General features: G+C 48.6%; 1 protein-coding gene across 2 annotated transcripts in view; it reads left to right on the plus strand.

Moving 5' to 3' along the window:
• The window catches only part of Akap13 (A-kinase anchoring protein 13), a 149,452-nt gene extending 127,063 nt beyond the window's left edge, over positions 1–22,389 (plus strand). The window contains exons 19-38 of one of the 2 annotated variants that reach the window (XM_090321513.1): positions 241–308; positions 1,623–1,689; positions 2,319–2,454; positions 4,812–4,924; positions 5,306–5,458; positions 6,189–6,439; positions 9,540–9,665; positions 9,757–9,874; positions 10,416–10,664; positions 13,215–13,291; positions 13,831–14,012; positions 14,147–14,229; positions 16,272–16,466; positions 16,961–17,122; positions 17,647–17,714; positions 18,176–18,220; positions 19,590–19,640; positions 20,153–20,602; positions 21,186–21,513; positions 21,896–22,389. In XM_090321513.1, coding sequence (XP_090177639.1) covers positions 241–308; positions 1,623–1,689; positions 2,319–2,454; positions 4,812–4,924; positions 5,306–5,458; positions 6,189–6,439; positions 9,540–9,665; positions 9,757–9,874; positions 10,416–10,664; positions 13,215–13,291; positions 13,831–14,012; positions 14,147–14,229; positions 16,272–16,466; positions 16,961–17,122; positions 17,647–17,714; positions 18,176–18,220; positions 19,590–19,640; positions 20,153–20,602; positions 21,186–21,513; positions 21,896–21,945 — 2,972 coding nt within the window. In that variant the 3' untranslated portion in view covers positions 21,946–22,389. The remainder of the gene's footprint in view (positions 1–240; positions 309–1,622; positions 1,690–2,318; positions 2,455–4,811; positions 4,925–5,305; positions 5,459–6,188; positions 6,440–9,539; positions 9,666–9,756; positions 9,875–10,415; positions 10,665–13,214; positions 13,292–13,830; positions 14,013–14,146; positions 14,230–16,271; positions 16,467–16,960; positions 17,123–17,646; positions 17,715–18,175; positions 18,221–19,589; positions 19,641–20,152; positions 20,603–21,185; positions 21,514–21,895) is intronic. The other variant, XM_090321515.1, reaches the window with a different exon arrangement.
• Positions 22,390–27,335: the final 4,946 nt, after the last annotated feature.

The raw sequence follows: 27,335 nt of genomic DNA on the forward strand, positions 1-27,335 counted from the left end.
TGGTAGCTGCTTGGGCTTCAAGTTGCAGGGTTCATATTTTCGTTAATCAGAAGTCACTTCTGTTCTTGTTTCTCCTCCTGATAACACTCCAGGCCAGCTTCTGAGGAGAGGACTGCAAAATACAGTTTGGGTTATGGGGACGCTCTGCATGTGGGAGATTCACCAGAAATCCACAGGCTCCTTGCTGCAGTAGAGCAGGCCTGTTGCTTCTTGTGACCTTGACTTCTCCTTTCTTTTCAGATTGTAGTGCTCTTGTCCACAAAGGCTGCAGAGAAAGTCTAGCTTCTTGTGCAAAGGTCAAAATGAAGGTAAGACATTTCTGGCTTGAAGAAGCTTAGAGTAGAAGCATTTAGATTAGTCGTGAGAATTGAGGTTCTGAGGGATTTTTGTTTTGTTTGGCTTTAATCACACGGTACCAACTAAAATTAACCAAAATAATTGAAAGGCAATTTTTCTCTAACGTGACTAGTTCTCGATTAACACAGGAATTTCAGAATTTTAGTAAATGAAAGCTTTCAGAGCTCCTACTTATTAAATGTACATTTCTCTGCAATTTTGATGTTTATGTTACTATTATCCTATTATCTGCCTCTGCAGATGTAGTGTTCCTTTTTTTTTTTTTTGCTTATACATTTTTATTTTAAATTATTTTTGTGGTGCTAGGAATCAAACCCAGGTCCATAGAACATGGTAAAATGGTAGGCAAGTACTTTGCCCCTGAGCAATATCACCAACCCTTCTCTATGAAGGATGATGAGGAAGGCAGCAGGGATTCAGGGACTTGTGATGTATGATGGGCAGGGGACTGCTCTGCTTTTCCAGTGGTGCATAAAGGAACAGTGTGTACCCTTTGAGGAAGACCGCTTTCATTCCTCCTCAGAAGAGACTCTCCAGCTGTATGTACACATGCGCAACATTGTGTGTGCTTCATTGGACACCAGATACATTTGTCTTGGTGCACTGGCCTCCAGGGCTTACTAAAAAGAAAATGTACTGGGCACTGACCCCCGCCCCCCCCCCCCCAGGATTTCATACTTGAGAGGAGGCCCAGGAATTTGTTGCATTTCTGATGAGTTTCTCTGTGTCTTCTCTTTGAAAGTTCTGAACCTCCTGTAAAGAAGGCACCTTCTGCATCCCTAATCAGACTCAAGACATGCAGCATTTGCTTTTACTTTTGAGGTTGTGCAGTTTAAAATGACTTAAGCCCAGCGTTGATGGCTCTCACTGTTGACACATAGTAGATTCTCTGGAGGCTGAGATCTGTCTGGAGGGTCTTTTCTGCCAGGCAGAGCGGAAAAGTCTTTGAGGTTCCATCTTCAAAATAGCAGAAAGCAGAGCTAGAAGTGTGGCTCAAGTGGTAGAACATCTTCTAAGCAAGCCAGTTGAGCAAACACCAAGTCCTGAGTTCATACCCAGTACTGTCTGTAATATGTATATATGTTTTCTGGGAAGACCTGCAAGGTTCTCAGGGGCTCAGCTGCTACTTGGGTGAGAAGAGAGAGGAATGCCTTGCCTAGGATAGTGAGCAAGTAAGCTTGGGAAAACCAGCAGTATCTCAGTGTTGACAGAGGTGGGTGGGCAGTCCCATGCAGTCTTCGTATGTTTATTGTCCTTTTTTTCAGCAGCCCAAAGGGAGCCTCCAGGCACATGACACATCATCCCTGCCCACTGTCATCATGAGGAACAAGTGTAAGTAAATCAGCCTACCTCTCCACGTCCCTTCTGACAGCCTAGCTGTAGCTGGATAATGTCATGCTTATTTTCAATTCCTCATCAAGAGTCGAATACTTGCAAAAGACAACCACAGTGGGCCGAGGCTGCTGTTTCAGCCTGCAGTTTTATTGACCAGTAGCAGTGTTTTCTCATGAAAGTGCTGTACACACATTATTTATTACCATACACTATTTTCCATAAGAAGTAGTGTGTGTGCTAGCTTGAAAGGCAGCAGTTCAGATGGGTTTGCTAGGCAAGCATGCTACCACTAGGCCAAACTCCCAGCCCAATCAGTCTTTTTTTGATGCTCATTCTTATCATTTCCAATCTTTTGCTTTAACCAACAACACTGTATTGAATAACTGGGTAAATCAGGCTTGCACACATTCTTTCAGACAGGTGTAAAAAATAAGTTGTTGTAGACATAGAATTATTGGATCAGTTCAGTAGCTGTTGCCAAACTGTCTCCGTGGTCTTATATTGTTCTTTTGCAAGAGCTAATGTATTTTAAAGCATTTTGCTTCTGTGTGGTATCTGTCAGGTAAGTTAGCATAAGGTCGTGTGGACAGGTGGTGCTATGTTTAATGTGCTATCTTCCTTTGCAGCCTCACAGCCCAAGGAGCGTCCTAGATCTGCGGTCCTTCTGGCTGGTGATGCTTCTGCTGCCCCCGTGTTTGCAAACAGACGATCCCAGCAGAGTGTCTCACTGTCCAAAAGTGTCTCTATACAGAACATTACTGGGTGAGTGGGTCTAGAGATACCAGAGTTGACCTCTGGATGACAAGGACGTAATAATCACATCATCTGAGGAGAGTGTTCATTTAGAATTTGATGTGTACATAATGGTTTGATACCTAGTTGGGCGGTACTAACAGTTGGGGTTGTACTGATGCACTGTCATAGACTGTTGTTTTGCAATAGGGTCCTCTTTATGCACCATTGTCAAGCATTGTCAATACTTGAGCATTTACATAGGACCCCACTCCACTTTTGAAGAACCTGAGATCTGAAAAGATGTTTTTTCACCCAGGCATCTGGTGACTCTTGCCTGTGATACTAGCTACTCAGGAGACTGAGATCTGGAACTTTGAAGCCAGAAAAGTCAGTGGGCCTTCATCTCAAAAGGCTAGGCTGGAAACTTGGCTTAAGTGGTAGAGTGACAGCTAAGTAAGCATTGACCCTAGTTCAAACCCGTGTTGTTGAAAAAAAGAAAAATGATGCATTTTAAACAAATGAGGAGTGAGATACAATTTATTCCTTTTTTTTTTAACCACCCACATTATAAGATTTCACATTCTTGTATTATGGCGGCTTTGTTTCCTTCTAAATCTATTTCCTTGCCTCTTTTAAATCCATGTTTCAGAGGTGTGTTTGGGATAAGTTCCCACCTACTCCCTTGTAATGCTGTTGTGTTCCTTAAAAGAGCACTAGATCTCAACACCTCTCATGTTTCCTAAGCTGGGTTGGAGGAGACTTCTTAACTGAAGGATGCACAGTCACCTTTTATCTGTATCTTTAAACTTCTGTGCCAGATAAGGTTTGCTCCTCAAAAAAGTTTCAGGTTTTTGTTTTGTTTTCACGATCTCCTTAAAGGTCTTCCTTTCACAGTAATGGTACCAGAGTTTGTTTATATTATGACTTTAAAAGGTTGGATTTTTTCCCATATATTTTTTACTGTAATTAATAGAAGGGTTACATTATATTCACCAAATAGAAAGTGCATTATTTCACAAACATTGATACCCTTTCTCATGCCTTGGTCCCCATTTCCCCTCACCCCCGCCCCTCATCTTTTTCCCCCTCTTCCCTATCCGATTTCAAATAACCAAATGGGCATATACATATATACAATATATCAGGTAACAAGATAAAATACTGTAACAATATGAGATAGCAAAGGGACAGCAAAAGAGATGAGAGATAACATAATACCTTAAGGACAACAATCACTTATTATATGGCTTTTTGTTTCTATATCCTGGAGGTCCCTTCATTTAGCGTCATACTATATGGCCTTATGTATCTAGGTTTTGTTCTAATATAAATCTCTGCTAGGAGAGCCCAAGGTTTCTGCTGATTATGACAAATGAGGGAAACCATTGATCCTATGTTCCCTTGAGTCTGGCTTACTTCACTTAATAGGATTTTTTCTAAGTCTTTCCATTTCCTTACAAATGCGGGGATGTTGTTCTTTCTGACAGCAGCATAGAATTCCATTGTGTATAAATACCACATCTTGTTGATCCACTCATCAACTGAGGGGCATCTGGGCTGGTTCCATATCTTTGCTATGGTAAATAGTGCTGCAATGAACATCGTTGTGCTATGGATTTAGTCTGTCCTTGTTTCTGGACGATGGGGTAAATGCCAAGTAGTGGAATTGCTGTGCCATAGGGGAGCTTAAAAGGTTGGTTTTTAAATAGAGTTAAAAGTTTTAAGTTAGTCTTTTGTATGACATACACTGGGTGTCTGTGATGTTAGCTTATGAGCTGAGGTGGAGAAAGTCCAAATACTATAAGCACTCAGTTTTATAGAATTTTTAGGAGGAGGGGGGTGACAGCAATGAAGTGATTACACTGTAAGTTTTAAACAGAAATTTCTTATTATAATGGATACTTTCTTAGAAGAAAGTACCCTGCTGTTTAACAAAAATGTTAAAAACTTTTTGAGTGTATAATGATATTAAATACTTCAAAACATTGTCAATGATATTTTATATTGCTGTCGATTCTGATATAAGCAGTTTGACTTTGTTCATTGTAGAACTTAGAAATAGCTGCCATGTTCAAGTTTTTCTAGTACATGTTTAATAATGTAAACCACAGGGCCTGGGAGTTTGGACTAGCGGTATAGTGCTTGCCTAGCATGCATGAATACCTGAGTTCAGTTCCTCGGTATCACATACGTAGAAAAAGCCAGAAATGGTACTGTGGCTCAAGTGGTAGAGCTCTAGCCTTGAGAAAGCCCAAGAACAGCGCGCAAGCCCTGAGTTCAAGCCCCAGGACTAGCCAAAAAAAAAAAAAAAAAAAAGTGAACCATGGCTTACCAGGATATATTTAACAGTGTATACATCTTTTTTTTTTTTTTTATATTACCAGAGTTGGCAATGATGAGAACATGTCAAACACATGGAAATTCCTGTCTCACTCAACAGATTCACTGAACAAAATCTGCAAGGTCAATGAGTCCACAGAATCTCTCACTGATGAAGGTAAGAAGACATGTTGCCTCTGTAGCGATACGTTAGTTAGTGGCAGTGTTTGCCATCATTCCTGCGTCTGAACTAGAGAACCTCTAGCCACCATCGGCTCTGTGGAAGAATGCTTTTAATGTACATTTGTGCGCACGTTTAGTTCTAGCTCTGCTGGCATAGTTGTAAGCCTGTTCTCTTAGAAGCAGGATGCTTCTACCCAGCTGCACATAGGAACTGTGTCTCAGTTGTGTTTGAGTTATGTAGAGTGCTTTCTGTGGATGTCCCCTGTATTAGTGTAGAAAGTATTTATCTTAGGAAAGCATCCGTTATCTGAAGGAAACTCTAGCTTTTTAGTGGTCACAAACCCAAGGTTTTGAGATAAATTTCGTCTATCTTGAGGAGTAGGCACAGACATGAATGAAGGACAGCTAATGGGAGACTTCGAGACTGACTCCAAGCAGCTAGAAGCAGAGTCCTGGAGCCAGATTGTGGACACCAAGTTTCTGAAACAGCAGAAGAAAGACATCGTCAAACAGCAAGAAGTGATTTACGGTGAGATTCTTAATTTGTTTGATTTTTTTCCTTCTTCTTTATGTTATGTTATTTATTTATTTATATCTTTTTGCCAGTCCTGGGGCTTGAACTCAGGGCCTGAGCACTGTCCTTGGGCTTTCTCAAGGCTAGAGCTCTACCACTTGACCTACAGCACCATATTTGGCCTTTTCTGTGTATGTGGTACCATGGAATTGAACCCAGATTTTCGTGCATGCTAGGCAAGCACTCTACCACTAGGCCAAACTCACAGTCCTGGTATGTTACTTTTAAGCAGATTTGCTGAACTATTGTAGGGAAGTCAATCTTTGAATATGGTGCATCTTAAAGGTTTTGTTTAAAAACTTGGGGGTGCAAAATAGGGGCTTACTGGTATCCACCCATCTTCCCCCATTCTAGATACTTTCTGGTATTCTAATCAGTTTGTTTACATATGCATGCTGTGGTACAACAGCCCCCGGGACCAGAGAGATCTCTTCTGAAAACACACGTGGTCCCGGGAAGCAGACGGGACCTGGGTCAGTTGTGAGAGTTGCTGAAGCTGGCGAAGACTGTTTAGTCAGAGCCAGTGTACCTGTCATCAGGATGTGTTAGGTCCCATGTACGACATTAGATACGAACACATTAGCGGAAGAAGAGCTGCTGCCCCAGTTTAAAAGTGTAGGTTGGGCTGGAGTTGTGTGACAGCAGCGAATGACTTGTGCCGGCCCCCTGCTCCCTGTCCTCACAGAGCTGATGCAGACCGAGTTCCACCACATCCGCACGCTCAAGATCATGAGCGACGTGTACAGCCGGGGGATGATGACGGAGCTGCTCTTCGAGCAGCAGACGGTGGACAAGCTGTTCCCCTGTCTGGATGAGCTCATCAGTATCCACAGCCAGTTCCTTCAGAGGATCCTGGAGAGGAAGAAGGAGTCGCTGGTGGATAAAAGTGAGAAGAACTTTCTTATCAAGAGGATAGGAGATGTGCTCATAAATCAGGTGAGCAGCGGGGAAGAGCTCAGGCTCACGAACCCAGCCATTCACATCTAGACTCTACCATTTGTTATGATAGGCTTAGGGAAGCTAAGTTTTTCAGAGCTCCAGTTCCCTTTCTAAAAAAAAAAAGGCTCAAGAAGTAACGTACCCATTGCCTGATGAATGTAACTGTAACCCCTCTATACACTATCCCAACAATAAAATACAATTAAATTTTTACAAAAAGATTCTGAGAGGGCAAAGAAAAAGACAGCAGGGAACGTGGAACCGTGGCTCCCATGGTAAAGCCCTAGCCCTGTCACAGAACCAGCACCCCTTTACCACCCCCCCCCCCAAAAAAAGACAGCGGGGGACGTGGACCTGTGGCTCCCATGGGAAAGCCCTAGCCCTGTCACAGAACCTCAAGAGTAGTCCCAAGACCAGCACCCCTTTACCACCCCCCAAAAAAAGACAGCAGGATTTTTCTGTTTATACAATTTTAGGAAAGTTGGAAGAGGGTGATACACAATTAAAGGTGTTTTTCTTTCCTTTCTCAAAGTCCATGCCATGATCAGAAAACCGTATTGTTTTAATAATATAATTTAAGACATTAAAAATATTTGTTGCATGTCTTATGCTTCCCCTGTGGCTCAGATGACAAGCGTGTCATTCAGCTTAAAATCTGCTGAAGCCCAGAAGTTGGATCAAGACACAATCTGTAGAACACTTCTTAAAATATGTATTACCACTGATATTTTAACCAAGTGGTGATATTTCAGTCTTGCGCCAAAGAAATTTAGCTAAAAATTATTTTGATGCTTTTTTAAAGAAATGTCAGTTATAAGCAGCTATATATCTATATAATGTGTGTATATATATATATGTAAGTATATATATTTTTTTCTTTTTTAAAAATACTTGAAAATTGGTTGGAAGTACACCTTTGACAGAAGAGTAGTGTGCCCTTGTGGCCAGATCTTTTTCCTCCAGCTAATCCCGGTCTCTGGGTACCTGTAGAGGCTTCCTGACAGAACACTGGTCTGAGAATGTCCTTGTATCCTTGAACCAGTCCCCTCACTTCATTGATTCAAACCCCATTCGAGTAACACTGTGCATATACCATATGTCAGGTAGAGTCACCGGTGATTACGACTTGATCTCCTGAGGAAGCCCCTAGGAGCAAGACCAGGCATGTTAGGATATGCAGATCAAGAGATGTCCAGCAGACATAGCCTAAAAGTGGAACCCCGTAAATGAGAGCCCGTGCTTCCTGGTCATCCCTCTTCCAAACACTTTCCCCTTTTCTTTTTTGCCTCCTCTTGCTCTCAGGACCTGCACAGGTACCTTGTCTCACTGCTGCCTGTTTATCACTTGCATCTCCTTGTGTTTGTACACACCCCTCCATAAGATCTTTGGTGCTGGGATTCAAACCCGAGTCCCATAGTGTGTGCAGTCATTGTTCTGTGTCCCAGTGCCAGTGTCAGCCTTTTGGGGGTGGGGGTTGTTTATGGTAAAAGCAAGTAACGCAGGGTCTTTCTGCTTCTGTTTCCCCCCCTGAGGACTGTTCAGGAAAGGAAAATTTCCAGGCACCTTCTTGCGTTTTTGACAAGGATAAATTTGGTTGCCTACAGAGGTGTTTAGTCCATGGAAACCAGAGTTAGCATGCATCAGATAGACTCCATGCAGAAGGGTGTTGATTAATCCCAAGATAAACATATATTTAGATAGACAGCTGAGGGGCTGGGAGTTTGGCCTAGTGGCAGTGTGCTTGCCTGCACAGACAGCTGAGATTGCATGAGTCTGGGAATTGAAGAGCCATATAGAATTATTAGAATTACTTGCTTGAACCTGAGGAAAAATAGATGTTTCTGATGCTCATCTAACTTCACTGTATACATGTGGTAATGTGGGTCACACTCAGGACCTTTTGGAAAGAACCTCATTATTTGCCTACTAACTCATGGTGAGTTCTGAGTGGGGCCCAGCCAGGACCCTGTGTATTAGGCAAATGCTAACCACTAAGCTATACCCAACCCCTGTCTAACTTACTAAGGTTGTATTTGTAAGACTCATAAAAAAAAAAAAACTCAGTCTCATTTATTACTGCATTCCTGACATGTGAAAGTAAACACCCATTTGCATTTCTTAGGCACACAATACATAGATATTTCTGATTTTTTAAAGATAAATGGTAGCAATATTTATTTATTTATTTATTTGTTTGTTTGTTTATTTATTTATTTATTTATTTATTGCCAGTCCTGGGCTTGAGCTCAGGACCTGAGCTCAAGCCCAGGACTGGCCAAAAAAAAAAAAAAAAAAAAAAGATTAAAAAATAAAATAAAATGTACAGTTAAGCTGGGTGCCAGTGGCTGAGAAGACAAAGTCTGCCAGGACCCATCCCCAGCATAAAGCTTGCCTGAAGGCATAGCTTGAGTGGTACAACACCAGCTATGAGCAAGGCCAGGCCCCTGAGTTCAGTCTACAGTACCGGGGGGGTGGGGGGGAAAGAGCACAACGAAATGATTTTTAGTATATTCTCAGTTCTGCAAATATCACCACAGTGAATTTGAACATATGTGGCACCACCCCCAGAAGGAAACCCCCTCGGAGTAGCAGTCATCGCAAGGTCTAGGCAACCACTAACATTCTTGATCTCTGTAGATTCACCTTTTCTGAGCATTTTGCATTCATGGAATGAACAATGGGAATGGCCTTTTGCCGTGATTCTTAAAAATTGTGGGGCATGGCTCACTGGTAGAACATGTGGCTGACATATGAGGCCCAGTGTCCAGTCCCTGGTACTTCAAAACCAGATCACAGCATGTTAATAGTATTTCATTCCTTTTTCATACCCACATAGTATTTCATTGATCCATTAGTGAACATTTATGTTTTTCCTATTTGTGGGTGGGTTTAAGTTTTAGTGTGGGTTTATGTTTTTATTTCTCTTGGGATTGCTGGGTTTTATGAGAACTGTATTCTAAGCCTTTTGATGAGGTTCTAAACTGCTTCCCAAAGCCACTGTACCAGTTCATTGAAGGGGGATCATAATTACACTGCAGCTCTACAGAGTGGTACCCTAAATTGCACAGAATCACTGTCCTGAAACTTTCCTCTGCAGTTTTCGGGTGAGAATGCGGAACGCTTGAAGAAGATATACGGCAAGTTTTGTGGCCAGCACAACCAGTCTGTGAACTATTTCAAAGACCTTTGCACAAAGGATAAGCGCTTCCAGGCTTTTGTAAAGGTACCGATGGATGATGACCCAAGACCCTGTTACTGTGGGCATTACCCAGGGCCTCCGCGTGCAGCTCCTAATGGTGTGTTCTCCCTTGCAGAAGAAGATGGGCAGTTCATTGGTGAGGAGGCTTGGAATCCCAGAGTGCATCTTACTTGTAACCCAGAGAATCACCAAATATCCAGTTTTGTTCCAAAGAATATTACAATGCACCAAAGGTGGGTCCCCTTGGAAGCTCCATCTTATGAAACAGCACAGGCTGTTTCCTCTAGTAAGTCTATTATATTGAAGACTGGTTTTTTTTTCCTTCTGTTTTTATTGTTCGGTGGTTTCTCTCTTTTTTTCTTTTTTTGAACAGTCTCACTGTAAAGCTCAGCTGGCCTCAAACATGTGATGTTTCATCTCAGCCTGTTGAGTGTTAGGGTTATAGGGCTGAGCTGCCTGCCCAGCTGAAAACAATCTCCTTGTGTGTAAATGACATGTTGCTCTTTGTTCTACTTTTTATTCTTCTGTCCTAAAGACATTTGGTTTCTTTTATTTTAAAATAGAGCAGCCATTTGCATCTGATATATAGCATTGAAAACTGCTAACTGCCTTTAAGATTAAGGATAGCAGAGAGAGGCAATATGAGCTGGCTTCAGTCTGACAGCATAACCACAAAGAGAAAATGGTTCCTGTGGAGAGGAAGGCAGGATTCCCTCCCCTTCTCTTCTTGTTGGAAGACAGCCATTAAAAGCAGCATTGTTCTTTCTCCCAAAGACAATGAAGTGGAACGGGAAGACCTAGCTCAGTCCTTGAGCCTGGTGAAGGATGTGATTGGAGCCGTGGACAGCAAAGTGGCAAGTTATGAGAAGAAGGTACGTCTCAGTGAGATTTACACGAAGACAGACAGCAAGTCGATCATGAGGATGAAGAGCGGGCAGATGTTTGCGAAGGAGGACTTGAAACGGAAGAAGCTGGTACGCGACGGGAGTGTGTTTCTGAAGAGCGTCACGGGAAGGCTGAAAGGTGAGCCGGCCCACGTCTCTCTGTCCCTGGGGAGAGCAGGCCTCGCCTGTGTGTTTGTTAGAAGATCACCACCAGGCTTCTTCCCTGAGAGCCCCATGAAGACACCACACAGGAGCTAGAGCCATTTGATTATTGGCAATCTTAGATCAAAAAGGGTGGTTTGACATAGCTTGCAGAATCCTAGGAAGTGCCATGAGGAAACCAGATGATGCAGTGGGAGAATGGGAAATAGACAGGGCATAGTGAGACTCCCCAGAAGAGAGGCTTAGATGAAAGGTCACCAACCTGCTTCAATTACATCTTGTTCGTATTTGCATCCTTTAATCTTTCCCCAAACCTAGGGAGATCATGAATATTACTCACTTTTCACATGGTCAGCCACAGCAAATTAAAGTTAGGTTTGTTTTTTTATTCATCTGTACTTTTGATTTCTAAAAAAAAAAAGCAATTGTTTATATCCAGCCCTTACTGGTGGCCCTGTACATGAGCTATGACTTCTCATCAGCTTTGCCTATATCCGCCCTTTCTCCTTGGCCTTGGTGCTGAGGGAATGGAGCAGGCCAAGCCTTGCTGTGGGCCCCACTGCATATTGAAATGGGAGGCATCTGTGCTGTTCCCCTCTCAGCGGTGTGACACTACAGCAGACCGCTGTAGCACCCAGAGAGCCTTAGCCCAAGTGCGCTGTGCCCAGGATGGTGCAGGAGCCCCAGGCAAGCAGCTGGTGCTTTCCAGTGTAAGGAGCCCTGGGCTTGAGCAGAAAGGGCGATGGACGACAGTAGAGGAAGGTGCTGGCTGGCATTCCTGGTGGTGAGGAAGAATGGTTATGAAGAAGAAGGGCCCTTGCTACCACACAAGTGTGTTTCATTATTCTCTGATTAGCTGCCTGAATCTCAGCCTTGATTTTGGTGATGTTCTGAGAGCCCCAGCTCAGAACCCTGTTCACACTGCTGCTTCCAGCCCATCTTCTATGCTGGCTAGCATATAGAATCCTCTACCTTCTCTTACAAGGACCTCATTTCCCAGGCCTGCTGCCCAGAGCCAGCACTCTTCCTTTCTTTGCCATTGTAATTTATTCATTCCTCAGATAAAACTAATAGATCCCAGCTGGTAGAATAAAGTTGCAATCAAGCCAGAGGCAGAATGATAGGTTCTTGGGCTTGAAATGGCCATAGAGCTAGGAGTTGGTATTTAGTCATGTTCATCCCCAAGTGAACGTATGCCAAGGACAGCCAGTGCCCTGTGGAGCATGCTTGGAGAGGGGCAAGTGGGGTGGGGCATGCTTGGAGAGGGGTGAGTGGGATGGAGCCTGCTTGGAGAGAGTGAGTAGGGTGGGGTATCCTTCAAGAGGGCCAGTGGGGTGGAGCATGCTTGGAAAGTGGTGAACTGGGTGGGGCATTCTTAGAGAGGGGCGAGTGGGATTGTTTTGCTCTGGTTCCACTGACACTGATCATGTAAACTTAAAGATCTGAAAAGCTGAGACAGGAGGGCAGGAACCTGAATTACTTAAAAGTGAGGTATATGGAAAAAGAAAAACTGATAATAGTGCATGCATGGAAAAATTACTGCAGTCTAGGCCTGAAAAGTAGACTTCCCTAGGATTCAGCCTCCCTTGGTCTTGTTTTCTCCATGGCTATAGAATGAGAGGATACAGGAGTCTTAGGGGCAAAGGGAGAGATGAGGCCAGGAGAGGCTGTGTTGAGTTAGTCGGAACCATAGACTCTATTTTCCAGAAGGGAGACATGCACAGGGCCAGCAGATGTCCCCAAGTAATAAGAAATAATAAGAAATATCACCCTGTAATCCTGGAGGGTTAGGCAGGGCAGGGGTGTTTGGGGTCTTGTTAGTTTATGGTTCCTGGATCCAACTGGAGGTGTCACATTGGTTGTTTGTGGTTTGGATGGGTGAAGCCCTGGGATGCCTGCATATGAGCAGATATCACTGACTGTGCCCTTATGCCCTGGGGGTTGGTGATTGGTTATTTCTGTTGGGGGGGGGTTGTTTTATTTCTTGTGGGTTTTAGTTTGTTTTGCAGGCTTTGTGCTTGCTCTGGGCAGTCTGTTCTACTTTTCACTATCTTTCAAGTAGTGTCTCTCCTTTTGCCTGGGCTGGCCTACAGACCACTCCGCCTATTTACCTTTCCCATAGGGTTGCGATGACCAGTATGTGCCACTATACCTAGCTTTGTTTTTATTGGTTGAGGTAGGGTCCCATAAGCTTTTTTAGCCAAGGCTGACCTCAAGCCATGGTCATACCAATCTCTGCTTTCTCAGTGGCTAGGATTACAGGTGGAATCCTGCCACTGCCCCCTGCTGGCATTGCTTTAATGGAGAGGAAGATAAAGGTGATGCCATGAGATAAGCAAGGCTCTGGGATGAACCTCACTAAAAAAAAGTCCAGTGAGCAGAATCATAAAGCGGGGTTGCTTAGGCAGGGAGGAAGGTATGTTGTCAGAGCACAGCACGCCCTTGGAGGGGCGCTGCTGAGCCTCCTTCAGCCTCCTCACCATGACTAGCCACTGGGCTCATCTCTTCCCCCATTTCCACTTTCCAGAGGTGCAAGCGGTTCTGCTTTCAGACATTTTGGTTTTCCTTCAGGAGAAGGACCAGAAATACATCTTTGCATCATTGGTAAGCTGAATTGTCCTCTGTTTGGAATTAATAGTATCCAGAACAATGTGTGGAACGTTAGCACTCCGTCATGGCCTCCTACCCTCTGAAAAGTAATCGACCAAGGAAAAATTCCTTCTGAGTAATTTCTCACATACCCTGGGGAGTGTCCGTTATCTTCCCACTGGCAGCGTTCTATGTCTGTCCTCTTACAGTCCCTTGGGGCACCTTGAGCATTGTCAATGGCTGACCTCTGTGTTACTCATGTGACTGTGGTCCATGGATGATGTTGCTAGCTAGTGTTCCTTTGGGGAAGCTGTACAGAGTCATCAGGTAGAAAGTGTGGCTGTGAAACTAGGGCCATAAACTATTGTCTCCATGGAAATCTTTCTGTTAAAATTTGAGTGCAGTATCAAGATATTTCTCTTTGCTCACCTAAAGCTGTCATTTAAAGAAAACAAACAGCATTAAACATTCAATCCAACATGTGGTCTTAGCTGAGGTCAGAGCTACCCAATAGTTTACACATCCTCAGTTTTTTCCCTCTCCCCTTTATGCAGGACCAGAAGTCAACGGTGATCTCTTTAAAAAAGCTGATTGTTCGAGAAGTGGCACACGAGGAAAAAGGTCTTTTTCTAATCAGTATGGGGGTGAAGGATCCAGAGATGGTAGAGGTCCATGCCAGCTCCAAAGAGGAGCGGAACAGCTGGATTCAGATCATCCAGGATACAATCAATACACTGTATGTGAACCACCACCACACACCCTTCCCTGCCCCGCTGATAACTGCACGATCGATTCCATAACAGACTGGGCAGTGGTTGGAGTCATTGACATCGTAGGAATTTTTGTCTTGCTTTGTTTCTGTTGTATTAGGAACAGAGATGAGGATGAAGGCATCCCCAGTGAGAATGAGGAAGAAAAGAAGATGTTGGACACCAAAGCCCGTGAGTTAAAAGGTAAGCTGCTGTCAGGAGTCGCCTGGGGCCCTTCTCTGGAATGTCTGCGGTTGCAGAAGATGCTGGTGGTTTCCAGAGAGGCCCAGGTTGCTCCTCCCTCCAGAGGTGTCTCTGCCAGCCTTGGTAGCCGGGAGATGAGTCCTGGCAGAGAATGGCAGTAAGAATCCAGTACAAGATCCAGGGGAACTGTTGTCTTATCTGGTCTTGTCATTGGACTTCTAGGACTGTACAGGTACCTTCTTTGTATCTCATTATAGAGAACTGGTGAAATTTCATAGTCACCACTAAGGTTAAGGCATAGAGAGAAAGGAATTTGTGAGCCCATTTCTCTAGTCACTCTTCAGTCCACCCCAGCAGTCCCTGACTTTGTTGGTTGTACATAGGTTCACAGATGGGGTGTGAGGTGCTCTCAGTAGAAAGGTACTTACTGATCACACCTGGCCACCATTTACTGAGTACCTGCTGTTGTGTATAGTCTGGCTAACGTCTCCATAAGAGCTCTTTCATCCCAGTGTGCCGAGGAGACAGTTGAACCTCAACCGGCCAGCATCCCAGGGCCAAATGTGTGGTTAGGGTCTGAACCACATTCCATTTCCTTTCTCTGATGTGTAGCTCAGGGTGGCATCAAACTCTGAATCCTCCAGCACCAGCCTCCCATGTGCTGGGATAACAGATAGATGCTACCACATCTGGCTTTAATCCTTGTTTTACAAATAATGGGGCCTGGCATACTTTTCCCCCCTTTGCCAGCATGCGTGGAACCGTCTACTGCAGAAATGAGGCCCAGAGTTAAGTACGTGTAAGCAGCTGTGAGTTTATTACCCCCGGAGCTATACAGGGGACAGTGTGCTACTTCAGTGGAGGAAAGATACAGATGGCCAGACTCAGAGGAGAGCTGCAGCTGTCTGGCAGTTGATAAGGGTACTGCCTTCCTTCTGTCAGCATCTGCTAAGCACCGGGCTTAGATGTGCTACTCAGTGCAGGGATGTAATGATTCCTAAAAGACAGCCCTTGTCCCAAAGAAGCTCCCTCTCATGAAGAGGATACCTAAATGAGAGGAGACGACAAGATAATCTAGTAGATCAGAAGCCTGTGGAAGTGTGCAAGACTCAGAGTGTGTCAGACGGATGAGCTCCGTGTGACACAATTACCTCACCACATAAGAACTTGGTACAACTGCAAGGTCAGGACCAATGACAGATCTTACCCTGGGACTGAATGAGGAGGTGATGGGATGGCTTACAAATGTACATGTGTTGAAGCCTGTTGAGAGTAACGCTCATCTAAGTGGGAGAGCCTTGAAAGTAGGAAGACCAGTTGTGAAAAATCTCAGGTTTGGCAGATGAGCTAGAGAGAAGACAGATGTGAGTAGAAATAGGATTATTAAAATCTGGCAAGCGGGGATAGATGGTAGGACAAACTGAGGAAGCAAAATCTGTCTTATGTTCCCTATGTGGATAGCCTGGAGAATAGAAAGTGCTGTCGGGGGGAAGATACAAGCCTACAGGAGCAGGTGGATCGACAAGGCTGGGCAAGAGACTGGTTTCTTATCCTGAGTGAGGCCTCTGTTGGAGCTGGCCACTTGACGGTGGAATACACTAGCCTGGTGTTCAGAAAAGAAATTAGGTTGCCTGCAGAAATGATCAGGATAGAGGTGGTATTTGAGATCACCAAGAGCAATAAGTACAAGAGCGTGGCCCAAAGAAACTGATGTTCTCACAGTGGGGACTGAAGTTGTTTCAAAGAGTGATTTTCAGTTCTGGAAAGATGAGAAACTGCAGCTTCAGAATGTTGATGCCAAGGACGGGAGGTGAAACCAGCTACAGACGTGTGTTAGAAAAAAGGTGTCTGCAAAAGACCCTAGAGGTTCTCTAGGTAGACGTCACATTGCCTTCCTGATGAGGAAGTCCTGTGTGCCTCTGTGTGTACACACTTTCCGTCCTAGGTGTCCCAGAGACAGCCACAAGATGGCGCTCACATCCCACTCAGCTAGTATAACCGAACCAGGAGTTGCACAGACACCTTTTTCCTTTCACCTGCAGAGCAACTGCAGCAGAAAGACCAGCAGATCCTCCTCCTCCTGGAAGAGAAGGAGATGATTTTTCGGGACATGACCGAGTGCAGCACTCCTTTGCCAGAGGATTGTTCCCCGACTCACAGCCCTAGAGCCCTCTTCCGCTCCAACACAGAAGAGGCCCTCAAAGGAGGGCCTTTAATGAAAAGTGCAATAAGTGAGGGTAAGACTGGTTTTCACTCAGTATTCTCCCCCTGTCCTCCCAGAGCGTGATTTACACATTTCTATTTTGTTATTGTAATGTAAAGCACCAATAGAGGGGAAAAAACTAACCACTATCCAGGGCAGACTCCCTAAAACCCCTCCACTGCCGTTCCCTAACTTGGCCCATCTTCCTTCTAGGGGACGTTTGTGGCTGCTTTGGCTCTCACTCTAGAAACCATGCTCTTTCCATCAAACTGCTCTGCTTTCCCATATTCTTCCATGTCTCACAGGTTTCATGATGCAATGCTGCAAGTTGCTTTAAATTACCAGTAGAATCCAACCAAAACACGTGCCATGGGCTGAGACCCTCTGGGCAGGGTATCACCTAATCACTTAGCTCCCTGGAACTTTCTGGCCTGTTCTTGTACATGTCATATATTGCCATTGAATTTTCTCCATCTCCATTGGAAAGGAGAAGATGTCAGATCGCTTATCTTCTTCCCTTTTTTCCAGTGGAGATCCTTCAAGGTTTGGTGAGTGGAAGTCTAGGAGGCACACTTGGGCAGGTCCCCAGCGGGCCTGCTGAGCAGGAAGCCATGATGGGCCCCATTTCCCTGCCCCGGAGAGCAGAGACCTTTGGAGGATTCGACAGCCACCAGATGAACGCTTCCAAAGGTCAGCAACTCAGTGACCCCATGGAGCTAAATGTGGCCAGTATTCTCGTCGTCCTCCCCCTCCTCCCCCCACCGTTCAGTCAGTAAGCACATAGCATTCATCTTGAGTAACAGTGATTCCCCATCTCAGCTAAGCTATATATGTAGCGATAATTGAAATTGTGCATCCTGAATCCGAAGTGCTCCCAGATCCAAACTACTTGAGGACTGACATCATGCCACCTGACTTGTAACACGTTTCAGTCAGAACAAAGACAGGCTGGAAGAGCTGTGTGTAGAGGTGTATGTGGAAGGCGGATATCATGTTTGCTCGTGGTCCCATCGCTAGAGACTCCCCAGCGTGCCATAGGGCTACTTACCCTACCAGTTCGTTCTTTCAGCCTTCGGTTCCGCAGCTCTGAAAACAGACGTGGCTTGGCTGCCACCAAGTGACTTTTTCTTTGAATGTCTATAAACTGTCTCCATTGTACTCTTCTCTTGGCTAATTTTATTTTACAGCCTTAATAATAGAAAACTTTTGTTTAGGAGGTGAGAAGGAAGATGATGATGGTCAAGATCTTAGGAGAGCAGAGTCGGATAGTGGTCTGAAAAAGGTAATCCTTCTAAAATGCACGACCTTTGAACCTTCTCAGTACTTCCGCAGAATTTACAACCTTTACGCTATCCTGCGGTGATCTTGTGTCACGTGCTTGAGTTGCCACTTTAAAGGAAACCCTTATTTTCAGGCAAAGGTCCATTACTAAACCATACACTTGAAGGCTCTTTATTCTTGGCTCTCTGGCTCCCTGCCTTAAGAGTACCACCACATTTATATTCATGACCTCTCCGTAGCCCTCATGGGGAATTTGCACGAAGAGGCTAATTTCTGGAGCCCCATCCTTACCTTTCTACAAGGCTCCCGGGATAAGTAGTTCAGCTTCGTACCCTGACCAACTTTCAGTGAGAGGCTACTGGGGAAACCAAACGGCAAACTACAGCTTAACTTAGAAATGCACTGAGTATAATTTTTGCATCAAAATCTTCATTTTTTTAATGTGTATTTTGTGTTTTATAGGGTGGAAATGCTAATCTTGTATTTATGCTTAAGAGAAACAGTGAGGTAAGTGAGGCTTTTGGGTGCTATTCTCTTATATTATTGTTATGCTTTTCTTTCTCAATAAGGACAGTGTTCGGTTTTTCTGCTGTTTACAGCTTCAGCCTAGTTTCTGTATGCAACGGAACACGTCTGTTTCCATGGCCTTTTCTTTTGGAGGCTGGAGGCACTTGGGATTTGCCAGCTAGAATGTTCTCTGCTCTATAGGCCTCTGGGTCTCTGTCCACAAGGAGCTTCTTGCTTTCAGTCAGTTTTGTGAACACAAGGACTCTGAAGCTCCCTAATAGTTTCTTTCTGTCTAAATGCACTTAAGTGGAATTTGAAGCAGCTTTTTCTGTAATGCTCACTCGAAGCCACAGGTTTGGAGTGTGGAGATTTAACTTGTCATTAATTTTGCACAGCATTCCTATCCTTCAAGGATGCAACTTGAGTTTGCTTTTCATAGTCCTGCCTTTCACGCAGTATTGCCTTAAGCTGGAAAGAAAAGCGGGATCTCAGCATCTTCCAGGATAGAGAGGAAACCCTGGCCCTGGCCTGCCTGCCCACTGTACCTTCCAGAGCCGAGCTCTGCTGGCTGTTGGCTGCAGCACTGCTGTCACTGAGCCCTGTTGCCTCCGGACAGAATCAGCCTAGGTGCCCTCCTAGGCTACTCCTAGGCCTAGGTGTGAGGTCACACTGAGACTTCCATAGTGTGCATGTGGCCTCGAGTCCACAGGGAGGGGAGGACAGTTGCTTTATAGGGCATGCCTTTCAGGGCGCTCTTGTCACCCTGTTGTTGCATTTAGCATAATATCCATCTCCTGTGGAACTTTGTGTTGGCATTTTACACAAAGGGAAACTTTCCCTACCAACCCCGAAATGCCGGGGAGTGAGCACCCTGTTCTAGATTGGTTGGCACAGGTGCCTCCGTGGCAGCCACGCCCTGCAGGACTATGCCCGCACGAGCGTCCTGACCCAGGCCGTGGTTTACCTGTGGATCTGCCCCTTGCCCGTCAGCTGCACTTGTCCATGGGTCAGTTTTTTCTGTTTGCCACTTTCTTCCCTCTGTGCAGGGAGGAAGCCCGGGTGAGGAGTGGTGCACGCTAAGGGTTTCACGCATTCGCAAGTGGGGTGCACGGATGGGCACCTTCTCTTTTAGGGATAAGAAAATGTGAAAGATGGAAAGGGGGAACTCAACAAGAAGCAGTCTCGTTGGCGTCTTTTTGTTCTCATGGCTCCTTACACGTCCTCAGTCCCTCTGGCGCCTCCACCCAGAAGAGCTGGCGTCAGAGCGGCAGCTCCGGGCTCTGCTCGGGTTGTTGGGTGGTGGGTGGCTCCAAGGCTCGTGCGGCCCTGACAAGCTGTTTTATTCTGTTCTCTTTTGCTTCTTTTGCAGCAAGTTGTCCAAAGCATCGTCCATCTCCACGAGCTCCTGAGCACTCTGCAGGTACGGGCCTCCCTGTGTGTGCACCTGGCTTGGGGCGCAGGTGCAGAGGAGTGGTTGTTGACATGGATCTCTGAGGGTCTGTGGGTGGCAAGGCTCAGTCAGCCTCCTGTCCACCAGCACCACTACTGAAGGCACCCGTGGATCACATCAGGGTCGCCCCCTGTGGGAGACCGCCTCCGAGTGGAGAGTCTCCCCTCCTTCCCGCACACCCACTGTTCTGACACTTCCCCGCGAGTGCTCACTCTGCCCTGCCCTTCTGTTCTCGGACCCTCAGCTGCCTTGTTGCCACCCTCTCCCACTGCCCAGGTGCCACAGTCATTGCAGGAAGTGGGGCTCCCGTGTAGAAACGGCACGGTTATCCTGCCAGTGCTCTGAGGCCAGAGCTGCTGCCTCGGGCGCCATGGGAGGGTCTCTCTGTCATGGTGCCCCTAGCCTGGGCCAGGAAGGTGTCCATGCTGTCAGTGCCCTGGGCCCGGCCTGCATTGCTGCATCGCTGTCCCGTGTGCCCCCAGGGTGTGGTGCTCCAGCAGGACAGCTACATCGAGGACCAAAAGCTCGTGCTGAGCGAGCGGGCGCTCACAAGGACCTTGTCACGGCCCAGCTCGCTCATCGAGCAGGAGAAGCAGCGCAGCCTGGAGAAGCAGCGCCAGGACCTGGCCAACCTGCAGCGGCAGCAGACGCAGCACCTGGAGGAGAAGCGCAGGCGCGAGCGGGAGTGGGAGGCCCGGGAGCGGGAGCTGCGGGAGCGCGAGGCGCGGCTGGCCGAGCGCGAGGAGAAGGTTCAGCTGGGCCAGCAGGACCTGGAGAGGGACTGGGAGGAGCTCCGGCAGAAGAAGAGCACCTACCAGAGCGACCTGGAGAGGCTGCGAGCGGCCCAGAGGCAGCTGGAGCGGGAGCAGGAGCAGCTGCGGCGGGAGGCAGAGCTGCTCGGCCAGAGGCAGCTGGAGCGGGACCTGTGTCAGGTACAGCGGGCCGGGCACGGGAGCTGCTGGCTCGCAATGGGTGAGCCTGCACATACCGGGGAAGGTGGGGCTCCGGCACCTGCTTTATCTCTGGGAGGCCAACATGGATGGTGGATCCTAGGTACCCAGAGGACCAAAGCCAGAGCCGCTGGGTGTCTGAGCAAGTGCCAGGCAGCCCCCAGGATTTCGGGCGTGAGCACTCTGTCCTGTGCTACATGGGTAATTAGGCAAGCCCCCACTTTCCAGGGCAGCAGCGGCTTGGTGGGCATATACCAAGGAGAAGGGGTCCTCAGAGGTCATTCAGGGAGTGAGGAGCCCGCCCAGCTCCCCATGCACAGCTGGCCTTCTTGTTCAGGTGCCCCTGCTTAGTGCCCGACTTGCTTTGCTGTGGGTGGTGAAAGCTCTGCCTGCCCAGCACACACATCCTGGGGCTACTCCATTCAGCCGGGCCTTTCCCAGGCAGGGCACTCGCAGCAGAGGGAGGGTCTGGCTGTGTGCGAATCTCCCTGCCCTGAAAGCCCTGTCCTACGACCGTGTGTGGCGTGTGGGTTGGCCTAACCAGCCTTCTCTTGACCGTGCACAGGTGTCGCATCCACACAGCAAGCTGATGCGCATCCCGTCCTTCCTCCCCAACCCCGAGGAGCGCGCCCTGCCCCCCACCCCCTCTGCCACCAAGTCAGGATCCCTGGACTCGGACCTCTCGGTCTCCCCCAAAAGGAACAGCCTCTCTCGGACACACAAAGATAAGGGGCCTTTCCACATACTGAGCTCCCCCGGCCAGCCACCCAGGGGCCCTGAGGGACAGGCCCAAGTCCCCTCAGGTGCCACCACCCGCCTGTTTGGATTAACTAAGCCAAAGGACAAGAAGGAGAAGAAGAAGAAGAGCAAAGGAAGCCGCCCCCAGCCTGGGGGTGAGTGTCCACTCCTGGTAGAAGGACAGGGTGGTGAGAGGGGGCAGTTCAGCCATGCGGAAGCCAAGCCGGCCCCCCTCTCTCCCAGCTCTCTCACCAGAGTGCCCTTTGTGTGGTACACACGTGCCCTGGGGACCACGGGTGCCACTTGTGAGGCGTCCTTACTGCCTTCACAGCCCAGTGTGTGCCCTGTTTCCCCGAGTCCGCGCCTGTGCCTTGTTAGGACCAGCCTCTCCCTCCTTGGGAGGCCGGCACCAGTGCCAGTCCTGAGGCCATCCCGGTGACCTGTCACTAACGGCCCACCTGCCCCGCCCGGCCACCCTGGCCTGGGAGGGAAGGCGAGGCCTCCGCGCATGTCTTCATCTTGGTTTTCCTGTTCCAGATGGACCCGCGTCTGAACTGTCTGTGGAGGGGGAGGAGATCTTCTGTTGACCCGGCTCCTGTGCCCTGGCTGTGCCCTCCGCTCTGCCTGCCGCCCCTGCGCACAAGTCTCTTACACTGGACGTCCACGGCTCCGTGTCCAGTCCTCTGGGCGAGGCGCGCTGTCTGCGTGTCAGGGTAGAAGGGTGCAGATGCCGTCAGGCCACACCTGTGACTCCCAGGACTCAGCGGGGCTGGTCCTGCCCGGGCTCTCTCCCTGGAATTATGCGGAGCACCGTGTGCCCAGGAGCGCAGGTGCCGGCCGTGAGCAGTTGCCACGGGACGAGAGAGTTTCCAGATGTCACCGGAGCGCTGCTGCCTTGTGCTTGTTTGGGGGAAGACCACACAGAGCAGATGCTGCAGGTTGTACCTGTGTATGGCGACACATCTGTATGCACACGTGGGGTCTGGCGGGGCTCAGCCTGGTGGTTTCTCTCCGTGGTCCTCCCAGAATGGGTCCCCTTGACACACATCTCCCCCTTCATATCTGTTTCTCATTTCAATTCAGAGGCGACGACAGACATTTATGAGAAGGTTTGAGGTATCGGAAATCACATGATCAGTCCCCCTCAGTCCATGTCCTGGCTGAACTTAGAGCATCAGATTCAGAAAAACTCCACTGGTGCCCGTATACGAGCTGTTCCAGACACGGGAAGGAGAGGTCTCCCCACCACGATGTGTCATATCACCACTGGTTGTCACAGGCTCCCCTGCCTGGGCCTCACTGCCCAGACAGGCCTGCTGCCCCGCACCAACCTGTGCCCGGGCCCTGTCCTGTTATGCCCACCCCTGCCCCAGAACAGTTGGCTGAGAAGTAGGGGCAGATGTTCCCACCAGCGCAGACAGAAGCTGGCCCTGGTTGGGGGGCCATCCCTCTGTGTCAGAAGGAAGGCCACGGTCTGACCTGGTTTCATCCCTCCTTTAAACCCCAAGTTCTGCTGTGTATGAATTCTGCTCGTGCTGGGAGATGTCCCAACCGCTGCTCATGGTTTTTTCTGTCCTTTCCTCTGTTCTTTCTGTGTCTGCTGCTCTGGCAATGTTTCCTGTCACGCTGCCCTCCCCGCTCGGCTGGCTCCACGCGTGGCGTGTGCTCCTGGTGTCGGCCCTCGGAGGCCTGGGACTTGGCAAAGCGAATCTTAACGTGGTGCTTGATGTTGAACTGCAAGCTGGCCTTGCAGATGGAGATATTTATTTGAAAGAGTCTGGTTTAAGATTTTTAGCCTAAGTCGGTTTTATTTATTTTGTGTATTTTGTGTTTTGTTTCATGTTTAACCAGTTCTAGCCCTCCAGTTGCCCATCCAGTACAGAGTGACACAGCGGCTGGCTTTCTCCCTACAAAGCCAGCGTCGGCATATGCAGACAGCCTGGGAGAAAAGGGGGCTTTGTCCCCTCACCCCACACCTCCATCACAGAGGTGTCTTCCTCATTTGGGGATTTACAAATTGGTCGCCTCTAAGCTGCCCTTGCCTACTTTGGTTAAATCGTACACTCTTCAGAAATAGGCTTTGAAGACCCAAACCAACCCATATTTTGTTGAGTCACGCGCGCCTCCCAGGGCCTTCATGGCAGGCTCCGCCACTGCCTTCCACCCTGCACTTGACCCTGCGCCCTGCCTCGGGCCCAGCAAAGATGGGGCTCGGCTGGTTATCCCTGTCGCTGCCTCCCTGTCCACCCTGTGCACCCCGCATTGTGGCCCTGCCTTAGCTCCTGCTCACTGCTGCAAGCCCTGAGGTGGACTGGCTTTGGTGGGCGTTTGTAGGAGCAGAGCTGTCACTCTCCCCACACCCCCTAGCGACTTCCAGAAGCTCAGTCAGTTCTGCCTGGGCCCATGGGAATTGGACAAAGTCAATCCTGAGCTCCCCCAGGACAGCTTTCTTAGGACTGCTTTGCTGTGCCCGGCACCCGCCGTGCTCCTGCCCCAAATCCCTTGCAGAGAGGGGCCATGGGGTATGGCTGCTTGTGCGTGGACTCTGGCCTTGAGAAGCACTGTGAGTTCTGGGGTGGGCCCCTCCCTGAGGAACCACCGTACCCCAACAAGCTAAGGAAATCAGTGTTCTTCAATCGGGGTGAGAGGTGGGGCCAAGGCGAAATGGAAGACCAGAGTCAACTGGGTGGCAGGGAGGCTGACAGGATCTTCTCTCCAGTGAGAGTCATCTCAGTCCTGACACCCTCTTGGTGACACGGAGCACTTGAAACACAAAGCAGCTGCCTTCATTTTGGAGACAATCAAACTTGTAGTTTTCCTAGAAAACAGGGCAGAAACATGCAAATTGTCAAATCCTACCCTACCAACATTGTCTACCCCCGTGAGCCATCTGAGGGGAAGATACCCTTACCAAGGTTTTTTAAAAGGTACGAACCAGCCCTTTCTTCTTCCGCGCCTCAGGGTTATACCACTAAACGCTGCCTCTGTTCATCACGCCAGGGCCTCAGTGCTCACAGCAGGCCCTGTTGGTTGGGATCCTCTGTTTTGGGACGTGTTAGTTGGCTGGGGCTTAAGTAAGCAGACCCCCCTGTGGAAATGGAGTTACAGCCTGGAGGCCAGTGCTTTATCCACACCTTGCTCTCCTTAGAAGAACTTGTGTGTAATTCTTCTGTCCCTAGGGCTCAGTGTCCATCTTGCCAAGAATTCTGGTTTTGTTTTGTTGTTGTTTTTTTTTTTTTTGGAGCTGAAGAGTCTTGAGGATGGGTGGTTAGTCTTGAGTTATCAGGTGTCGAAAAATACTCTCAGGGAGTGGGCATCTGTGACCACAGAGTGGCTCTGAGGTGGCCCAGACCCCACCTGCCTGCACATCACACGGGCCATCTTCTCTAGCTTGCACGAGCCCGCGTCTTGGGCCACACCGTCTGGCCGCCGCGGAGACCAAAGGCAGGCAGCTGAGTTTGCTTCCTACGTTTTTCTTTTCTTTGTCTAATAACATTCCTTGTAAGCAGAGCTTTGGAATCTGCTGCCTGCTGGCCAGGCACTGAAGTGAGAAGCTCCCAGGAGGGAGAAGAAAGGGTCTCCCTTAATTTGTCAAAACATGGCCAGGACATGAGTGACTTCCCCACCTCGCTAAGGCTACCGGCTGGGCTGCCTCACCCTGGTTGGGCGCCCTGGCCTTGGCACAGGCACACCACCATGGGCCCCTCAAGGGAACGTCCCCAGACCTTCCATCCCCACAAGGGGCGCCCCCCGAACACTGAAGGAGGTTCCCCCCCCGCACCCCCGGGGGATGCCACAAGCTCTGCTCTCCTGGTTGTTTCAAATGCTGTATAAAACATTTCTGTACTGCATCCTATTCAAGAAAAAAATGAGTTTAAACCACCCTTGTATATTAGATTGTAATTATGTATAAAGTGAAACAGTTTCAAACTGTAAAAAAAAAAAACATTTTTTTTTTCAGTGTGTGTTCTGGAATTTTGCCACAACATACTGGCTTTTATTTATCTTCCTTTCTAGTTACTGGCTTCAGACTCTTGTAAAGTGCCCCTCTGCCCTTTCAAAAAATAAATTTCTTTTGAAGTCTTCATTCTTGCGGGCATATCTTTCTGTCGTCGGTGTCTGGAGAGTGGGGTGCCTCGCCACCTGACGGAGCTTGGCTTCCCAGTGGAACCGTCCAGGGGATGCCTAGCGCATCTGCAAACCCTCCTGTGGCCCAAGGAGGAAACCCTGGGCTTTCAGGGCCCGGGCTCCTCCGCTCTCCTCAGCACTGGGCACTGCGTTCCTGTGGTGATAGAGCCTAGCAATGCCCCTTCTCAGCAGTCCAAGTGAAAGCCCTGCAAGGCTGCCAAGGGTCTTCCCTTTGTCCACCAGCTTGGAGGCACCCAAAGGCTTCTGAACAGAAGCCTTTGTAGCCTTGGCAGTAGACTGTCTTCCCCTCGAGCCAGTGGAACACTGGTCCCTTTTCACCCACTCCCCGCCCCTCCAGCCCTCCCCACTGGCCGTGGCCCAGCCCACCGGCAGCCCCAGGAGATGAGCAGCGTTCCCACTGCCTCCCTCTGGCTCTTGGTTCTCAGCCAGCTCTGGCTATTATCCGAGAAGCAAAGGAGGCTGAGAAGGTTCTGTTCCTCCCCGAACACAGGTCTCTGGAGTCCTAGGTGGTTTTCGGGGGTGCTGGGCCTGCCCTGGGGGGGGGCACTCTACAAAAGTGGCTCTTCCCAGTTAAGGATCCCCAGCCACCTATGCCATCTATGTGAGGCCAGCAGAAAAGTTCTGACCAGCAAGAGACCGACTGCTGGGGACAGACCGCCGAGCCTGGAATGTCCCGGGGGAGCTGGGAAGCCAGGACAGAAGCCAGGGAGATGGGACCCTGCATGCTCAGTGAAGTCCCAGCCTCCCCACCCCTGAGGGTGGCCCAGGGAGCCTTCACGGTGAGAGGGGGCTTTGGAGGAAGAGGCAACAGCCCGAGTTTTCATCTGTGTTGAGAATTTCAGAGCTGGGCTGCCTTGGTCTCTGCCCGCTACTCCATCTGCCAGTCCAGCCCCGGACTGTATGGCAGTCATGCATCACCGTGTCTAGAAAGCCCGGCAGGACAGCCCAGGCAAACCACAAACCTTACCCTCCTGTCTGCCCTGGTGTGCTCACACACAGACACCCATCCCAGAGCACCCCAACCTCTCCCCAACAGGCTTCACAGAGACATGCCAATCCCCTGGACACAGACTGAGGCCTGACCTCTGCTGAAAGTCCTCATGAGCACAGCCCCGCCACCTTCCTTGCTCTCAATCTCTTCCAAGTCGGTTTTTAAAGAGAAGACCCTTTGCTTTCTCAGGTCACTCAGTGACCCAAGCACAGGCTAGTCTGTATCAAGCCAGTGATGGAAGATTTGAATCCGTATCTGCACAGCTCCAAGGCCAGACAAAGCCAGAGACTGTCCCTTTAACCACCCGGCCTGCCCTCTGAGCTCTTTTCCATCACACCACTGTGCACTCTGACCTCAAAGCCCCCGTGCTGACAGTAGACAGCCAAAGCCCTGACATAAAAAGCGCCTTGGACAGACATGGAGAGTTATGACATAAACCTCCCACATGCAAACCAGAAGAGCAGGAATCGGGGAGGCAAGGAGCCAGACTTGGGGCTGCAGGCCAGGTGAAAGGTCACCCGCATGGCCAGGTCTTTCCAAACACCAGGTCTGATTCAACTTGTCCAACTGCCATAAAATGCAGTTGTTGAAAATACTTAAAAACTGCGTTGCTTTCCACACACAAGAACTTTGTAACCAGATTCAGACATGTATCTTAAATGAACCTGCGAACTCTCCACTCGAATGTGTGGATTCAAGCTGTATGGGCAGCGGTCTTTGTGACCCATTGTTTTGTGAGAGGAAAGAAGAGCTGAGAGCTCTGGTCGTGTGCTGTGTTGTGCTGGCTGACGTCTAACCCATGGCGGAGGACAGAGCTGCTCTCCCACCAGCCTCTTC

Source organism: Megascapheus bottae, chromosome 30 (genome assembly GCF_031878675.1).
Source record: "Megascapheus bottae isolate mThoBot1 chromosome 30, mThoBot2.hap1, whole genome shotgun sequence".
Taxonomy (NCBI): domain Eukaryota; kingdom Metazoa; phylum Chordata; class Mammalia; order Rodentia; family Geomyidae; genus Megascapheus; species Megascapheus bottae.